This window comes from Cynocephalus volans, chromosome 7, assembly GCF_027409185.1.
Source record: "Cynocephalus volans isolate mCynVol1 chromosome 7, mCynVol1.pri, whole genome shotgun sequence".
NCBI classification, from domain to species: domain Eukaryota; kingdom Metazoa; phylum Chordata; class Mammalia; order Dermoptera; family Cynocephalidae; genus Cynocephalus; species Cynocephalus volans.
Genome location: NC_084466.1, coordinates 144865641 through 144883087, shown reverse-complemented (window position 1 = coordinate 144883087; position 17447 = coordinate 144865641). Strand labels below are relative to the sequence as shown.

The 17447-nt window shown below is 38.2% G+C and overlaps 1 protein-coding gene across 1 annotated transcript in view; it reads right to left on the bottom strand.

Moving 5' to 3' along the window:
* TRUB1 (TruB pseudouridine synthase family member 1) overlaps positions 1–17115 on the bottom strand; it is a 36241-nt gene extending 19126 nt beyond the window's left edge. The window contains exons 1-3 of the mRNA XM_063103430.1: positions 16820–17115; positions 13519–13617; positions 5292–5347 (exon numbers count right to left, since the gene is read on the bottom strand). Coding sequence (XP_062959500.1) covers positions 5292–5347; positions 13519–13617; positions 16820–17102 — 438 coding nt within the window. The 5' untranslated portion in view covers positions 17103–17115. The remainder of the gene's footprint in view (positions 1–5291; positions 5348–13518; positions 13618–16819) is intronic.
* Between the last annotated feature and the right edge of the window lie 332 nt (positions 17116–17447).

Sequence of the window (17447 nt, the reverse complement as noted above, 5' to 3'; positions counted from 1 at the left end):
CTAGGGTCCTAGGCAGGAGCCAAAGGCAGCTGCCTCCTCCACCTAGAAGCAGCCTTTTAACACAGTGAATTATATTGATCGATTTGAAAACATTAAACCAGTCTTGTACCCCTGGAAAAAAATAAAAATAAACTAACAGTTCTTAGATGTTTTGGTTTCAGAACACCTACACACTTAAAACTTATTAAGAAAACCTGGCACAAATTTTTGTTTTAAAGTTTGGCATATCTGTAGATATTTACTGCATTAAAAATTAAAAATGTTTAATACACTAATGCCCATGCACACATTCCATTAGCCACCAGAGCAATGATGTGACTACACATCTGGTAACCTCTGAGAAACTCCACTGTGTATCTGTGAGACTGCAAATGAAACAGCAAAACTATGAAAATGGTTTTGATGTCAGCAGACCCCTGAAAGAGCCTCAGGAGTCCCTGAATGACATCTTGTGACATAATGATCTAACTCATAGCTGTTTTCTACATTTCCACTGTCCTAGCATCTAGTAATAATTATCCTTCCATTCTATTCAATTATCACAAACCACTTAGAAAAACCCACCCAGACAGTTAAGCCTCCAGCTGAAACCAAGCCTCACCACCAAAAAGATATGGGATAGAAGAAAAAAGACATGTATACATGTCAAAAAAAGAAACATATACATACAACCCTACCACTTTACCTTATGGTGTCTATAGTACTTCTTTTCACTGGCCTAAATTCTACACAGAGACTGGGTTTTAGAGTTGTTTATTCTCCAGGATGTATACCTGGGAATTGTAAGTTCTATCACTGTATTCACTACAACATAATTCTACTACAACAAATGGAGGTTTTGTAGAATTTTCTGTTAACTGTGTGTTCTTTGGGACGCATGGTTTGACGCTGATCCCACTCTACTCTCCACGTCACTCATCTCAAGCTCGTGAAGCCCACAGCAGATACCAGCTGGACATCCCTAGGAGCAAATCAGCTTCTATACTCCTCAGGAAAAGGAAAACATTTGTATTACAGAATATGTACATAATCATTTTTAGCACAACGAAGCAACTTTTTCTGAGGTTTGATTTTGAAAGCTTGCAATTCAGCTTCACAAACAACAAAAAAGCAATATTATTTAGGACCAGGAAGAACATTTTTAATAAACCTACCAAACCAAAAACATGTGGCTTTGAATGTCATCATTAAGGAGCTGCTCTTTATAGTTCACAAGTATAAGTCCTTCAAAATTTTCAATATAGTATTTATGAAATATATGAATATTAATAAAGCATATAGAAAAGATACAAATTGGACTAGCCTCTGGAGAAAATGGATTAGAAATGCTGAAATCTCAAAGCATTGTCTAGGTTTCATAGGAGTGTTATTCAAGTCACACTTCAGAGTTCTCACCAGTTCAGACTGGTGAAATGCTACTAAAAATGCTACTGTATTCTTGGGCAGAGTTGCTGTCCTTAGACCACATCCAGGGTGAGAAACTTTGTATACACCAATGTTAACACTTGTTCAATTGCTGGAGGAGATACAAAGCTGCTTTCTGACAAAATGCTGGCTTTGACTACAGGTACTTGTATGGGAAATGTTGCCTTTGCCTGCAGGTAACCACTATGGTAAACCTCCACATAGATATGGGGCTAGCCTTATATGTGGACACTGCTAGTTAGATACTTCATGTTTTCACAACAGAACAACAACCAGTCCATCTGCTCATCTGGTTTCTAAAGCATCTATAAAGTAACCAACTTTAATAGCAATATAGAAACTAATAAAGATAGCACTCCAAAAAGTCACGAAAGTCTCTTACTTCAAAGTACATCTGCTATCCAGCTTTTGCTGAATGATTAGCTCAAAGAAAAGTATGAGTTAGAGAAGATAGTAGAGGGACTATTGTCTTCTTCTAGGTAATCTACATTGTATACGTAGATCAGGTTAGGCCAAAGGAACACATTTGCCTAACCTCTCAGAATCGTTTTACCTAAGTTATATATTATGGATATCCACTTCTACATCTGTTGTAAAACTAGTTTTGAGAACCACCATCTATCATTCAGTATCCCTTATTGTATGAAATTTCTTCCTGATTTCAATGCCTAGAAAAACTTTGTCTCTCCCTTAAAGAACTGGCATGTTTTTTCTCCTGAGTGTCCTATTTTGCCTACACCACCAGAAATCACAGATAGGAGTGAAATCAATGAAATTAACTGTGTTCAAGATTTTGAACCGAACTTGCTTGGGTAAAATTAATTTCAGGTGTCTATAGGACATGTAGTTAGACAGATACAACAGGCCTGGAGTTCAAGAGAAAAAGAGATTTGGGGATAGGTGAAATACTTGGGAATGGTAATAACAGTATTTATTGAGCAATTTCTATATACAAGGCACTGCACAGAAAACTCTGATGCTTTTTACCACATTATACATGTAATCCCAAAAGATCATGCGGTTAAAAACAAATAAATAAATAACTTGAAAGAAACATGATCATTTGTAGAACAAAGAACAAAGCTTACCATAAGACAGGAGAGGAGAGGAAGGTAATGAAAATGGGAGGGCTCCTTTCTTATTCTTACCCTGATTTGAATGGGAGGGAACGCAAGAAAGTGTTGGGTGGTCTGAATAATTCTGGTCTTCACAGATAGAAGCAAAATAATCTGATGGCCTAAAGATTTTATTTAACAAGCCAGTATTTCACCCATTAATTGACAGTGGTTTTATGAAGTACCACTATGTTGAAAAGGATTCTAAAGATATTTCTTGACTCAGCAGGAGTAAGCCTCGTTCAATTAGCAATGTCTCTAATTAGGACTGGCTGGTGAGGGAAGGGTATATTGAAATATGGCTGTAACATAAACATTAAATATCTGCCATCCTAGAACTAAGTATTTCTACTCTTGAGGTAACTAAACCCTACACATACTAGAAGTCTAATTTTTCTAGTAGCACTGTGATGCAAATAAAAATTTATCTGTAAAAATAGGAAGGGAAGAAAGAGTAAACATTAGGCAAACATTAGGTCTGGGCCAAGTTAGGAGGCTGAAGCCACCAATATTTTTTTTAATGAAACAAAAGGAAAAATACTGAGTACATCATATATAGAGCTGAAGTTGTTTGATGAAATTTTTGCTTTTTATACATGTATGTGTACACAGGGTCATGATGTAAAACATTTCTTATTATGGGTCTTAGTCAAAACAATTTGTATAGTCACTAGATAAGATGATCTCTAAGATTCTTTCCAGAGCTAAAAAAGAAAAAAAGACTATCAGAAAAATATTCATTAACAGTTTTTAATTACTTTTGATAAAAATGTAATCTTCAACATACCTATAGGAAAAATTTAAATGATTTGTTTCTTCTTTCAACAAATATATAAAATTAAAAGTGTAATAAACATAAATAGCCAACAAGAAAATGATGTCTTTTTTTGACATGTGAAACACCCAAGAACCAGTTTTCTGTAACAAAATGCACCTGGGATATTCTTATTCGTGTTACAGTCAGCTGAGGATCAGTGATTTTACTGATGACATTCAGCTTTCCTAGCTGAATAGCAAAATGGTTTGTGACAAATAAAACTTAAACCAGAGCCATTTACATTTTCAGTCATCATATTTCTGAAGATATGCCTGGAATTTACAAGTAAAACCTTTCAAGGACATGCAGTGTGTTGTGTGTGTTTGTAGTTTTGCGGGGAGAAGTGAATAATGATTATTTCAATGAATTCAACACATTTTAACTTGTGGGAAAACCCCAAACAAATTCCTTAATGCAAACATATCTTTTGTGTGATTAATATAAAAACAACTTGTTTATTGTAAAGATTTTAGAAAATACCAAATAATATTTTTAAAAAAGAAAAGAAAATCATCCATAATCCCATAGTAAAGTAACTACTGCTCATATTTTGGAGTTAAGAAACAAGTATTAAGTAACTTGCAAAAACCTGTATCAGAAACAGATTCTAAACTCTGTGTGTCAGTATTTAAGCACAATATACAAATTTACTGGGAGACAGTCAAATGCCTCCATCCTGACATAATTTTTGTATTCTGTGATTTTTCAATATTTTGAAGATCGCATAAAAAGCCAAATTGGTATTTTTCATTTACCTAAGGCACTAAGAGCCCTTCCAACTGAAAGGCACAGGTTTTTTATGCCAGTTGATAACTAAAATGTGATTATCACAGGCAATAAGCTAAAGCTTACTTAGAACACTGCCACTCAAAGTGTGGTCCATGGGCCAGAATCCATGATGGGATAAGTTCAGAAAATGAGCGTGTTTAGAAACTTATTTAGCAATTTGATGCTGCAATAACATTTTAATTATATTTTACAAAAATCATCAGTCTACAATGAAATAGAAAATCTTTTAAATGGTGTTTGACCACATTTTTTTTTTAAGAAACAATTTAGACAAAATCACTTTACTATTTATATTGCATTTAGAACAAGGGTTTTAAAACAAATAAAAAGTTCAGTCCAGGAACATAATGAAATTCTTCTCTACCAACTGGCAACTTAATCTGCCTTCAATGGACATTTTCACTGGCCCTTAGCCCCAACTATTAAAACCAGCATCTAATTGCTAATTAGCATACAGACATTATTATCTCTTTCAGAGCTGGAAAAGACCCTAGTCATTTTTTCCTAAGGAAAAACTGAGAGGCCCAGGGACGTTAACCACTGTGGCATCTTGACTTGTTTCCCCTTGCTAAATGCCTGAAGCAGTCCACAGGTTTCCATCCCCCACCCCAATCCCACCCCCAAATAACCCATCCTCTCTCTCCTATCAAGTGCCTGAAAAAAATGCTTTTGGATCTTTCATGAATGAACAATATAATTTATCATCTTAAAGAGGCCCTACTCTTTTCTTTAATAAACACTTTGTAACCACTGAACAAAGCATGCTTTTGTTGAAAAAGTGCCTGGTTAACAAAACAGTACTGTTTCTATAAAAATTCCAAGGTTTAATGAAATCTTCCAATAGAATTTATGACCTATAAATTCCCTTTCATCTAAGAAATATGATATTTTAAACATCTAAATATAAATTTTTAAAATTATGAGTACTGCAGTGTTTTTGCTTAAGTCTAATTTTTCAATAAAGAATTTCCAATTGATAGTCTCAATATTTTGAATCTCTGATACCATGTTTATAGACATTGTGATTAATACTCAGGAATGACACTTGTTCATGTAATTTGTACAGTTTATTTTTTAATTGATAAAATTCAACACATAGGTCATTAAGAAAACAAAGAAAAATAGAACTATTCCCGTATTCTTACCTTGGACCCTGATAACATACTGGTCAACATTTTTGTTCCCCTTCCAATTCCAACCACTGCAAATCAAAGAAAGAAATATAATGAAAACTCTATTCTGAAAACTAGGTTTTTAAAATAGCTACATATTTTGGTCATAATTTCCTGACCTATGTAATGTGAAGTTGGAAAGAGCATACATTTAGCATATTTGAGGGCTCCTGTTACTCCAGTCAGTTGAACTTGTCATGCAACTAAGAAATTCTGAACAGGGAATGGGAAACTTTTTCCCCGTCCATTCTCAAGGTATTAAAAATGGTAGAAACTTCCTCAACCCAGCCAATTAGATAATAAAGTTTTAGAACAATCTCAAAGGACTCAGTAGAATTTTATACAGGCACCAGTGAAAAATACATGCTATAATTATAAAGTCTTTTGACAGAATTCATTATTAAACAAAGCAAAAGCCATCACCATAGCTAACGAACCATTTAATGATGATTAGTGCCCAGCAGTATACAATCAAGAAAAGGAAAACATGACAAACCAACCTAATACAACGAAGAACACAGGGTGAAATGAGGGCCTGGAGAATATATTTTAACATAGACCAAATATAAAGTACAACAATGGCCCACCATTTTCTTCAACTTCAAACTTTATTTGTCCTTACAACAACACATTTCACCAGGTGTGTTTGAGAGGATTTAATGATTTCTTCACTTAATAGCAGGCAAATTTTTGTAAGAATTGAAGTACTTCTCATTAGCAAATACAATTGTGTATAAGAATACAATACAACCACAATTCAGAATTACCACAGGAAATGAGAACAAATGATAGGCAAAGTAAAAAAATTATCATCAATATTTATAATAGATATCATTCAATGAGTTTACCATGTACCAGGTTCCACTCTAAATGCCTTCCATTAGTTATTTCATTTAATCCTTATAACAACCTTAAAAGGTCATATAATTATACCTATTTTATAGATGTGGAAACTGAGACACAAAGAGACTAAGAACTCTGCCCAGCAACTCACAACTAATACTTGGTGCAGTTAAAATTCAAACCAAACTATCTGGCAGCAGACCCCTTCCTTTTCATTCCCTCTGCCACCTTACTCATCTAGGCTTTCTTCCCACTGCCACCAACCTAAACTACTGCACACCTGGCTGTTCTACATCCTGTTCCTTCCTCTTCCAGTTCATACCATTTCATAACCATTTTTGAAACTATATTTTGCACACTACAAAGCCCCCAACAATCCTTAATAGCATCCCAATGCCTAGAGGATTACTCCTTAGTAACTATTCAAAGTCTGTCCTTTGAAGCCCAGTTCAAGTCCCAACTCATTCATAAAGTCTATTCCAAACCCCCTCTAAGCTTCTATGGGGCTTCCAGTCAAGATGGTGGAATAGACAGTCACCAGCATCTCTCTCTCCCACAAATCAACCAATTTACAACTATTAAAAGCAATGACAGCCAAGCTGGGGCTGCTAGAGCTCAGTGGAAGAGGAGGAGAGACGCACAGAGTGCATGAAGGCAGGAGACATCATATTGAGAGAAAGAAAGAACGGCTCTGACCATTTTGGGCCCTGGCCGCTTCCAGGCTGGAGCTGCTGAGTGCATGGAGCAGGAGTTGGCAGAAGCTGCAGCTGTGCCCTCCAGATGGAGTTGCTTGGAGGCAGCAGGGGAGAAGAGGGTCTTGGTGACCCACAGGCCAGCAAGATCACTCATAGGGTTCCCGAGGACCCACATAAGAGCGAGGAGCCACACAACTGAAAAAAAGGAGCCACTCAGAGGCTGGTGAGTCATCACAAGGGACCAGTGCATGGCCAGTCCCATGGGCAGTGTTTGGAGCATGGGTAGTGGGGGAGATGGGACCACTTGAAAACACTAGGGCACAGTGAGGACAGCTGATCTGATCCCCAATCAGCAAAGGACCACGCAGAGGAGACTGGTCAGAAATATAGAATTGCAAGGGGTGCAGTTTGATGAAAAGACTCAGGCCCAGACCAGAGTTTCTACACAATCCAGGTGTACCAGACCTCATGAGAGCCAGAGTACCAATAAAGTCAACCATTAAAACCTTAGCTGCACAAAAAGCCTTCCACAGGGAATCAGCAGCAAAGCAACAATTTAGCTCAACCACAGAGCTCAAGTGCTGGTCCCCACAGGAAGTTCCCCCATTTTAGAAGTAAGTAAAGGACAACAAATTAGTTCCAGTGCAGAGTTTAAATGGTAGAAACAGCAAATAATCCAACACAGAACTGAAAGAAAAAACAAAATACCCACAGACCAGAGACAAAATTTGATACTAACTTGTAAAGGTCTCACATCATCAAAGAACACCTATAAAACCTAGGACCAGAATTCCCCTGGGCAACCAAGCCAGGGAGGAGGGAGGCCCCTCTGACACCCACAACCAGCCCAGTGATGACTGCCGAGTGGCCACAGGTAGCACCCCGGGCACTCTCAAGCCATGGCAGTGGGGGGCCGAGGGCCTCAGCCACCCTCCCCCAAGACATCTGCAACCAGTCCAGCGATGATCACTGAGCTGCTGCAAGAAGCACCCCAGGCTCCCAATCTGGGGCAGTTGTGGGGGACAAGTGCTTCACCACACCCACCTGATATCTGCACCCAGCCCAGCAATGACCAAGACACCACGGGAAGGCCTCTGGTCTCCCCTGCAGGAATGAAGGGGGTGCCACAGGCCTCAACCCCACCCTTCCTCCTTCCTCCTTCTCCCACCCTATTTCCTTCCCCCTTACACTCCTTCCCTCCCAACTGCTCTGCAACATCACAGACTGCAAAACAATAATATTAACAAATAAACTTTTTAAAAAATTAAATAAATAAACTTCTGTGATACTTGTTCATATTGATCCTTTATCTCTAGAGCCATATTAGTTCAAGGACTAAATCAAAAACTGTCTGCCCAGTATCCTTTGAAGAGCACAACACTCTTCAATTGACAGGATTTGTAGATACTGCTACTGATGAGGCAAAAACTTTATATAATAACAACAAAGATTCAATGCAATTTGATTCCATTCTAATGAATCCCCAATCAATATTTTTTGAAGAGCTACTATGCACATAGTCCCAAAACGAATACTTCTAACGGGACAACAAAGAAGCCTGAGACACATTTCCTGCTTTTGAAAGAGCTTATAATCTCATTGGGAAAATAAAATATAGACAAGGGAAATCACATTGCTCCAAAATTGCCTGAATTAATAAGTGAATAACACTAAATAACAATATGATAGTATATGATTAAGTGTCAAGACGAACAGACAACAGTTGCAGTATGAGGTCAAAGGAGAGAGCATTCTAAATGGCTAAAGAGGCAAGAGAATGCTTCCTTAGAGCATTTCAGAGTTTGAGTTAGGCCCTTAAGAAGGTGTAGGACTTGAACACACAGAAAGAAGAGAATCATGTCCTAAAGAAGAAACAAACTGCACAAATTCCCAGATACAAGGATGAGCACAGTGGGTTATCAACCAGAGTACAGGGTGTCTTAACAGCAGGCTGACATGCTTGGCTTTAGCATGGTTGAAATGCTGAACTGAAGATGGTTTCTGAGTTAGTGAAGTGATCCAGAATGATAAAATGTAAAAGAAGCCATCTTAGAGTTATCCAGATTAACCCTTTCATTTTACATCTAAAAAAAATCAAGGCCCATTGAAGTTAGGTGATTAGTGAACACAGAATTTTAGGAAGACTAATACAGAGGTGTCATGTAGAAAAATTATCTGGAGTTGGGACCCAGCCAACCAGGAGCTTTTCATTCAAGGATACAAATGAAAATTCAAGGGACAGTTTCCTGGGAAGAATTTTTACTTGGCTTTTTCCCCCGATTCAATCACTCAAAATTGTATTCAGTACTTTATAAGCCCCGGTTTCATCCATCAGTGAGTTAACAACCAAATAGAGAAACAGATGTTAAAAAAAAAAATTAGAGAACAGAATGAAAGAAGTTTTTACACGAACAGTATAGAAGCACAAGTGGGTGGCCTTCACACAGAAGGCAGCATTTCGGCTGAATCTGGAAAGGTTAGTACAATCTCTACAACTAAAGTTGAGAACAGAGATAAACAGTTTATGTGAAAAGGAAAGCATGAGCAAAGACACACTGCTTTAAAAAGTGTGGAGAATTTAGAGAATGGATGAATAGCAGGGTTTTCCATGCTGTCTCATGTCAATTACTGTCTCACAATCACTACTCTCTCTCTCTCCACCTCCCACATTTTCTGTGCATCAAATACTATGTCTGTAAAAAACCTACTATCTTCAAACCCATCCAATGTCCTAGTATTCTATTGTCAAGTCATAAAGACAGAATTTGTTTTTGATGAGAGCCACTTCAGGACAGGCAAGGGTACTATACACATATTTTCCAAAACTTTCTGCAGCTGGAAGTTTCTACTGCCATTTGCTAATTCTGTAACACCTTTTTGATAATCTCAAAAGACTTTTATCTTTCCAATTCTAGGAATCCATCTTAACGATCCAAAGCAATGAAATACTTCCATTCATAATGATGTTCCTCACAAAATCAGTTCTACTAACAAAACTCTAGTAAAAACATAAATGACCTCAAATAGAAAAATGGTTAAGCTGTATTTTACCCATATGGGCAGCACGTTATGTAGCCATTAAAAATAATGTTTACGAAGAGTTTTAAAATTAACGTAAACGCTTATGTTATAAAGTTAAAAAAAAAAACAGGATATAGAAGAACATACAGTAGAGCTCAACTTTTAAAAACTGCACAGATAAAATGCTAGGAGAAAATGTAGCAAACGTTAATAGTGATTATTGGTGGGAAGTGGAAAAATAATTTTTTATTTTCAACTTTGCTTTTACTAAATATCCCAATTGTGCTTTTTATAAGGCAGTACACAGAAATTTAGTTTCCATTTTAAGGGATTTACGATACATGGGTATATTAATTTTCTATTGCTACTGTAACACATTACCAACTTAGTGACTTAAAATAATATAAATGTTTTATCTTATTGTCAGAAGACTGAAATGAGTTTTACTAGGCTAAAAATCAAGAGGTTGGCATGGCTGCATTCTTCTCCAGAGGCCATCAGGACAATCCTTCAGGAAAGCCTCCCTCTGAGAATTTTCTTGCTTTTACCAGCTTCTAGAGGCTGCTCACATTCCTTGGCTTGTGATCCCCTTCCTTCTTCAAAGCTAGAAATCACATCACTCCAATCTCTGCTTCCATTGCCACATTCCAATCTCTGCTTCCATTGCCACATTCCCCTATCTCCTGCCTCCTTTTCCACTTTCAAAGACCCTTGCGATTATATTTGGTCCATCTGGAAACTCCAGGCTAATCTCCTTAGCTTACAGTCACCTGATTAGCAACATTACTTCCATCTGCAACCTTAATCCTGCCCCCCCCCCCCCGCCCCCCCTGTGTGATGTAACCTAACACAGGTTCTGGAGATTAGGAAGCAAATGTGTCTAGGGAACAATAATTATGCCTACCACAGTATTTTTGAGAATTTTTCAAGCCCTCTTATAATTATGTAATAGAATTAAAAGCCTCCAAATGGAAAATTATTACCAATACAATTTCTTCCACACATACAAATTTTAGCCCCTCCATAATACCAAAACAGAAGTGTCCACAAGATCCCTTCAGTTCAGTGTAAAAATAAGTTATTTCATTCACAGCCTTGAATATCACTATTTTCTGCATACCAATGAGTAACCACCACCAAAAATTAAGATGATTGGTCTATTCACAAATAAATAGTAGATCTTATCCTCTCTTTTCTTATGTTTATGGCGCTGTCCCTTGGAAAGCAGGAGAGCAGAATGGTTGGGACAAATAGGCTTCAACTCAAAGGCCAACTCTAATCAACTGGTAGAGGTTACCTGGAGTGCTGAGCTCATAAGAATCATGAAGCCACTTCTAGAACCAACAGCAAAGAAATCTGTGATTGGTAACTGTAACAGGCATAGGGCAGAGGGAACAAAACGGAGGAGTACCAGGTGTCTGACATCCCACTTTAGGGCAGAGGCTTTTGAACTGCACAGACCTGGGTCCAAATCCTGAGTTTGCCACTCACTAACTCTATGACAATGAACATGTTACTTAATCTCTCTGGGTTTTTGTTTCTTCTTCTGTAAAATGGGGATTATAATACCTACCTTATAGGTTACAATAAGAATTGAAGTATATAATTTATGAATGCCCTAAACCAAGGACCTCATATACAGTAATGCTTTATCATTAGTTATTATAGGAAACAGTAATTTTAAGTTGTCAAAATTTGTGTATTCAAGTTCTCAAATTCAGGAAAACATTTCCTTGTGATTTCTTTCTATTTTAACCTCAAGTAAAGATATTTTTTCCAACTGAATTAAATACAATCTATAATTTTAGCAAAATGCAAAATCATATTGTATTAGTCCGTTTCTGTTGCTTACAACAAATACTAAAGAACTGGGTGATTTATAAGGAAAACGAAATTTATTGCTTACAGTTTTAGCTGGGAAGTCCAAAATCCATCTGGGGATCTGTTAGTGACAACAGTGACTCAGGGGTCTCACATTGCAAGATGGTGGAAACGAGAGAGAGAATGAGAGAGAGAGAGAGAGAGAGACTGTCCTCTTCTTTTAAAGCCCTCAGAACCATGCCCCTGGCCACCATTTTTAACTCATTCACTACTGCAGGGTCCTACAATCTAATCACCTCTTCAAGGCCCCACTATTCAATTACCATAATAGGATTTCCCACCCTCTTACAGTCACAGTAGAGACGAAGTTTCTAATACATTAAACTTGGGGGGACACAATTCAAGCTTTAGTGAGTTTTGGGGGGACATAATTCAATCCACTACACATATATTGTTTCTAATTTTCTTGAAAAAGATTTTCTTCATCAATTTTATTCTTTTCTTTTAAATAAGCACTCATTTTCTTTGGATAGCTTAGATAAAGATTGTTGTTATCTGTTTGTATCTAATTTTAGTTAGAATACTGTAGCACAGTATTTTACAAACCATGAGTCACAACACATTAGTGCATTAAGAAAACAATTTAATGGGTAACAATCAACATTTTTAAAAAATGAAATCAAATAAAATACAGAACACCAGAGCAAGTAAAAATGTAAGTATTGTTCCACAAAAGTTTGTATCTAGTACGTGGGGAAAGAGGCAGTGGGGGGAATCTCAATGTATGTATTTGAGTGACTATGGGTTCAGTTACAGAAAATGTTTGTAAAATATATCCTAGCTTGTGGATACACACTTTAGCAGTCCCCAAAGATAGACTTCAGAACCTCTACCAGATGAAAAAAAAAAATTTTTTTAAAGATGGAATGAAAAAGGATAAATGATTTTCTTCCACAAGCTATAAAATGACCAACTAATACATTCCAGGAGAAAATGACTTCTTCTCAAGAACTATAAGGTTTACCTTCTCAAGGGAGCTGATCTCAGATCAGATTAAACACAGGCAGATAAAAGAGCTGTATCCCTTATCAGTAGTCCCCACGATCATCCCACGTTGGAAGTTTCCTGCACAGCTCAGATTTATTACAGTGACGCAGTAAGGATATACAGCTGGATCATAAGAAAAAGACACTGGAGAAATCCAAGCACAGGCTTCCTTATTCTCTCGCCCTCCTACGTGGGGGAACACTTGACCATGCTCCTTTGTCCAACAACAATAAAAGCAGTAACACGTGTGCAATGTTTCTCTCAGGGAAGCTCATTAGAAACTCAGTACCCAAAGTTTTTATAGGCAGGTTGGGGGGATGGTCACCCAAGCACCCTCTGCCTGTGCAGTGGGACAAAATCCCAGATTCCTAGAAGGAAAGCAGGTGATCACATAAACAGCCCAGACACAGCAAACCATTCTTATCAGATAAGGAAGGGTGGGAACACTCCCAAAAATCAAGTTCCCAGACGGAAGCCTTGCGAGCAGGCCTTTCTAAAATAGCAATTTCAGACCTGCTATGTGAACTCTTTTCTGCACAGTTGCAACCCCTGTTTTCAAAGTCCACACATAAAAGTAGCTATTTTAATAGCCTTGTGTACCTTGTACCATTTAAGGGCTTCTTTAGAAGATGGCACTATAAATCCACTGGATGTGAAACATCCCAAAGTAGATATAAAATGGCATGGCTTTAATCAATCTCTTCTCTTCTCAACCAATATTTCTTTCCAATATTTAGTGACAGTTACATTAAACTTCTTTTCATATCTCTTACCCAGAACTCCTCGGGCTGCGCTGTCTAGTGTCCCTCCATGTCCAATTTTCAAAGTCTGCTTTTTTCTCTTGGTCCATTCTGGAGAAGGCATTCCAGCTTCTATGAGAGTAATTGAGATGAAAAAAGTTAATTACCAAGACAAATGAAGCAGGATCTCCATAAATATAGAGGGAAGAGAGGATGATATATTCAAAACAAATAAAAAGCCTTGTATAAACTTAACATATTAAGACTATGACCACATTACTGGCAAAGGAAAGATTTTAAAATGTACAGACACTCCCTAAATTACAAAGAAACAGTATTTCAAAATTAGTTGTCTAGGAGCTAGAATTCATTTTCTAAGAAAAAAGACATTTTTAAAAAGTGGGTAAATTATCTAGGCTAATCCACAAAACTCTAGTAAATGCCTGGTAGTGGTGGACTGTTAGATAGACAATGATGAAGAGAAGTTAATTTTAATATAGACAGTTTCATAAGTCCTCAATTTCCATTTCTAAATCTCTTCCCTTTCCTGGTGTTCTTTGCTGATACCTCCAGCTACCTAATGTAGGGACTACATTTCATTCAGGGCTACTCCTAAGTATGCTAGGTTCCCAAACTACCTGAATTCGATGTCCCCCTTGCTTAATCAAAACTCTCAATTCATTAAAGAAGCTAATCTTAACCAAAGGTTATGTGGGAAACAGGTAACAGTTAAATTGCCTCTTTACCTCTCAATCATTTAGATTCAAAATAAATAAATAAATGAATAAGATGCCAATCTGTCTTATTTTATAACCCTGTTGTAAAGATAAAATGAAATAATGTCATCTGAAAGTGCTTTGGAAACCACAAAGCGTTAAGTTGTTATGATGATGATGATGATGGCATATAACAGTATATTGAGAGAATACTGACTACTGGACTTCAAAAGAGAAAGGTGAGAAGAGCAGGAACAGCTGTATGATCTGTTCCCCTCAGACTCACCAAATCTTCCTTATCACCACTGACACCAAGAAGACAGAAAATACAGCAAAAGAAAGCAAAAAGAGAGGACAGAAAGTACAAGGAGAAAGCAAAGCAACAGTGGAAGTGGATAAGCCAGATTAAATGGCCAAAAGGATGCGCTGGGTTGCTCAGCCTCCCAGCATAATTACCACCCAACTGAGTGAGAACCATAGTATCTGGAACACAGTCCTGGTGTCACTCTCTGATTATGATATCGCCATGCTTAGAAGGGCACAACTGTCTGCTTTAACATTAACCTCTAAGGCAGGCCTCGGCTTCAAACCCTTCACTTTTCACTTGCAATCCATCATGGATCTCTCCATCCATGAATTTATAAAAACCTTTGATGAACTCATATTTTCAACTTGCCACTCCTTGAAGTATGAAGGCCCCATAAATTTACTGTCTTCCCTTCGTGCCCAAATTTACCTCTTTCTAAATTGCAAATATACCACCTCTCCTATAGTGGAATTTGGTTCACACCACTGAATCAAATTTCACGAATGAATATTTATTAAGGTCTGTTCTAGCTATAAGACTCTGATATGTTTCCGGCCTTGAAGGACAGAGAAAAAAGAGTCAGGATTCTAGTATGACAGGAATCAATGTAAGAAAAGGCAAGGAATGTTTTTACAGGCCATGACCATCAATGGTGACCTGAAGCAGTGGCGAACCTGTGGACTGTGGCAACCTGGCTGGCATCAGAATGTTGTACCTTGAAGAATCCTCTCATGTAATTCTGACAGTCAGTTAGAATGGCAATTGGGAAGCACTAGTCCAGCTAACATAAATATAAAATAATCCAATCACAGCAATATAGAAATGGAGGGTAATGAGAACGTCTACACCTAAATGAATGGCTTCCAGAAGATGGCCTAGCAACAGCCTTAAAATCAGTTTTAACCAAGTTTCAACAAGAAACTTCAGTTCTTGAAGGCAGATTAAGCAGAAGACCAGGCTATAGCTGTGATATTGTCAGAAACTTGTCTGAGAAAGAATGATGATCATTACCTTAAGGATCAAAAAAGCCATAGTTTGCTAACAAATCAGGCCAAATGAAAGCAACAATTTATGAAGTAAGAAAAAAGTCAATGATGACACCACTATGCTCGTTATCCATGCAATTTCTTGCTTCAGCCTCTCCTATACAACCCATCCTTACAGGCAATAAAATATTAGGAAAGCTTAACAAAAGAATGAATAGATGTAACTCTGGAATTAAACATCTGCAAGAGTTTACCTATTCGCCAATAAACATTTAAAGCTCTATTGTGTCAGTTATAATTAACAAATTTCTATCAGAATAATTTGCTTTTGCCTTTTTCAAAAAAGTATAAAGTTTGCCGGGGGATACTAAACAATGTAAAAAGAAAGTCCCTATACTGGTTTAATGGCAAAACAGGCTAGGTCCAATCTTTGGAGGGCCTCGAATAACCTAAATAGTTTTACCATCAAAAGATGCAGAACTTACTAGGCTATGAGCTCAGTTAGGGGAAGATACAGTGTCTTTCATTTTCATGTCTCCATAGGAGAGCACAGATTTAACTTAATGTGGGTGTCCAATAAACTTAAGGTTCTTTGATGCCCCTGTCTGAAATGATCTACTAGGCTGATGAACTGTGTAGTCCCTCAAGCTTTTCTAATATTTTCCCACTGTATAGGAATAAACAAACAAAAAGAATGTTCACAGAATAGTGACCAAGTTATTTTTAGTGTTCTTCAAAATGTGGTCCATAAACTATTTACACCAGAACCACCTGAACAAACTGTTTAAAAATGCAAATGCCTAAAAATACCCCGAACCATCAGAATCACAATCTCTGGCAGGGCAGGGATTAGGAATCTACATTTGTACAAGGAACTCTAATTCTTCTGCCCACTAAAATGTGAAAACTACTGTATTAAGTCTTGGTTAATTATATCTGCATTTCCAATATATTTTTAAGAATTCAACTTTTAAGGAACAAAGCCAGTGCTTCCTTGGAGTGGGGTTCATCCACGTGAACCAAACAGAAGCCTCTTAAGGGATCAAATCACAGAAACCTGTTTGCACGCCCGGGAGCAGAGGTTTATTGTGAAAGTGTGGGGGGTGTTTCCTTTCCCTTGAGAACAAATGACAACTAGACTACAGGAATTCCGGCCAGGGCAAGTCCAAGGCCGAGTTTCCCCAGACTTCTAACCTGAGCTAATTAAGTGGTCGTTCTCCCTTTCCCTTCCTTTTATCTCTTGAGCCACGAAAGTCGCTAAAAGCCTGTGTGCTTCCCCTTTCGCGGCGACCGCCTCAGCCTGGTCCCCACCCTGGCTGCAGTACCTGCCAGCAGCTTCTCCTTCAACCGATTCAGCAGCTCGGCTGAAGTGGGCCCTTTGGGCTTGTGCACGGCGAACACGCCGCTCAGGGACAGGAGCTTAGTAGCCATAGCGGCCTTGGAGACCCTGGCATCGGATTCAGTGGTGGCTGCGGCCGCAACCGCAGCGGCTGCAGCCGTCGCTTGCGAGGTTGCGGTCGTTGCTGCAGCTGTACCTACAGTTTCAGGGACTGGGACTGCGTTTGTTTGCAAAGACGACAACACCACCGCCGCCTCAGCACCTGCCATACTCCTGCAGCTAGACCTGTGCTTTATCTTAGAGGCGCACACTGATGACGCAACAAGAGTGCGCCCGACACGCCCCTCTTCCCCACACTTCAAGGCAGGCTGGGTCGCAAGGGCTTGTGGGAATTGTAGTTCATGGCCTTTCCGTACAGGACGAGGGCTTGCTTTGCCGTCTGAGGGTTCTGATGGAGTCGTTTTCCTCCTATAATCCTGTCTGCTTTTTATGTGGGGTTAGTTCCATGCTGAAGGCGTAATTTGTTATTTATTTATTTATTTTTATTTTTTATTGGTTATGAATATTCACGGTGTACAAAGCTAATTGTCACCACTCATGCCCAAGACGTGCCA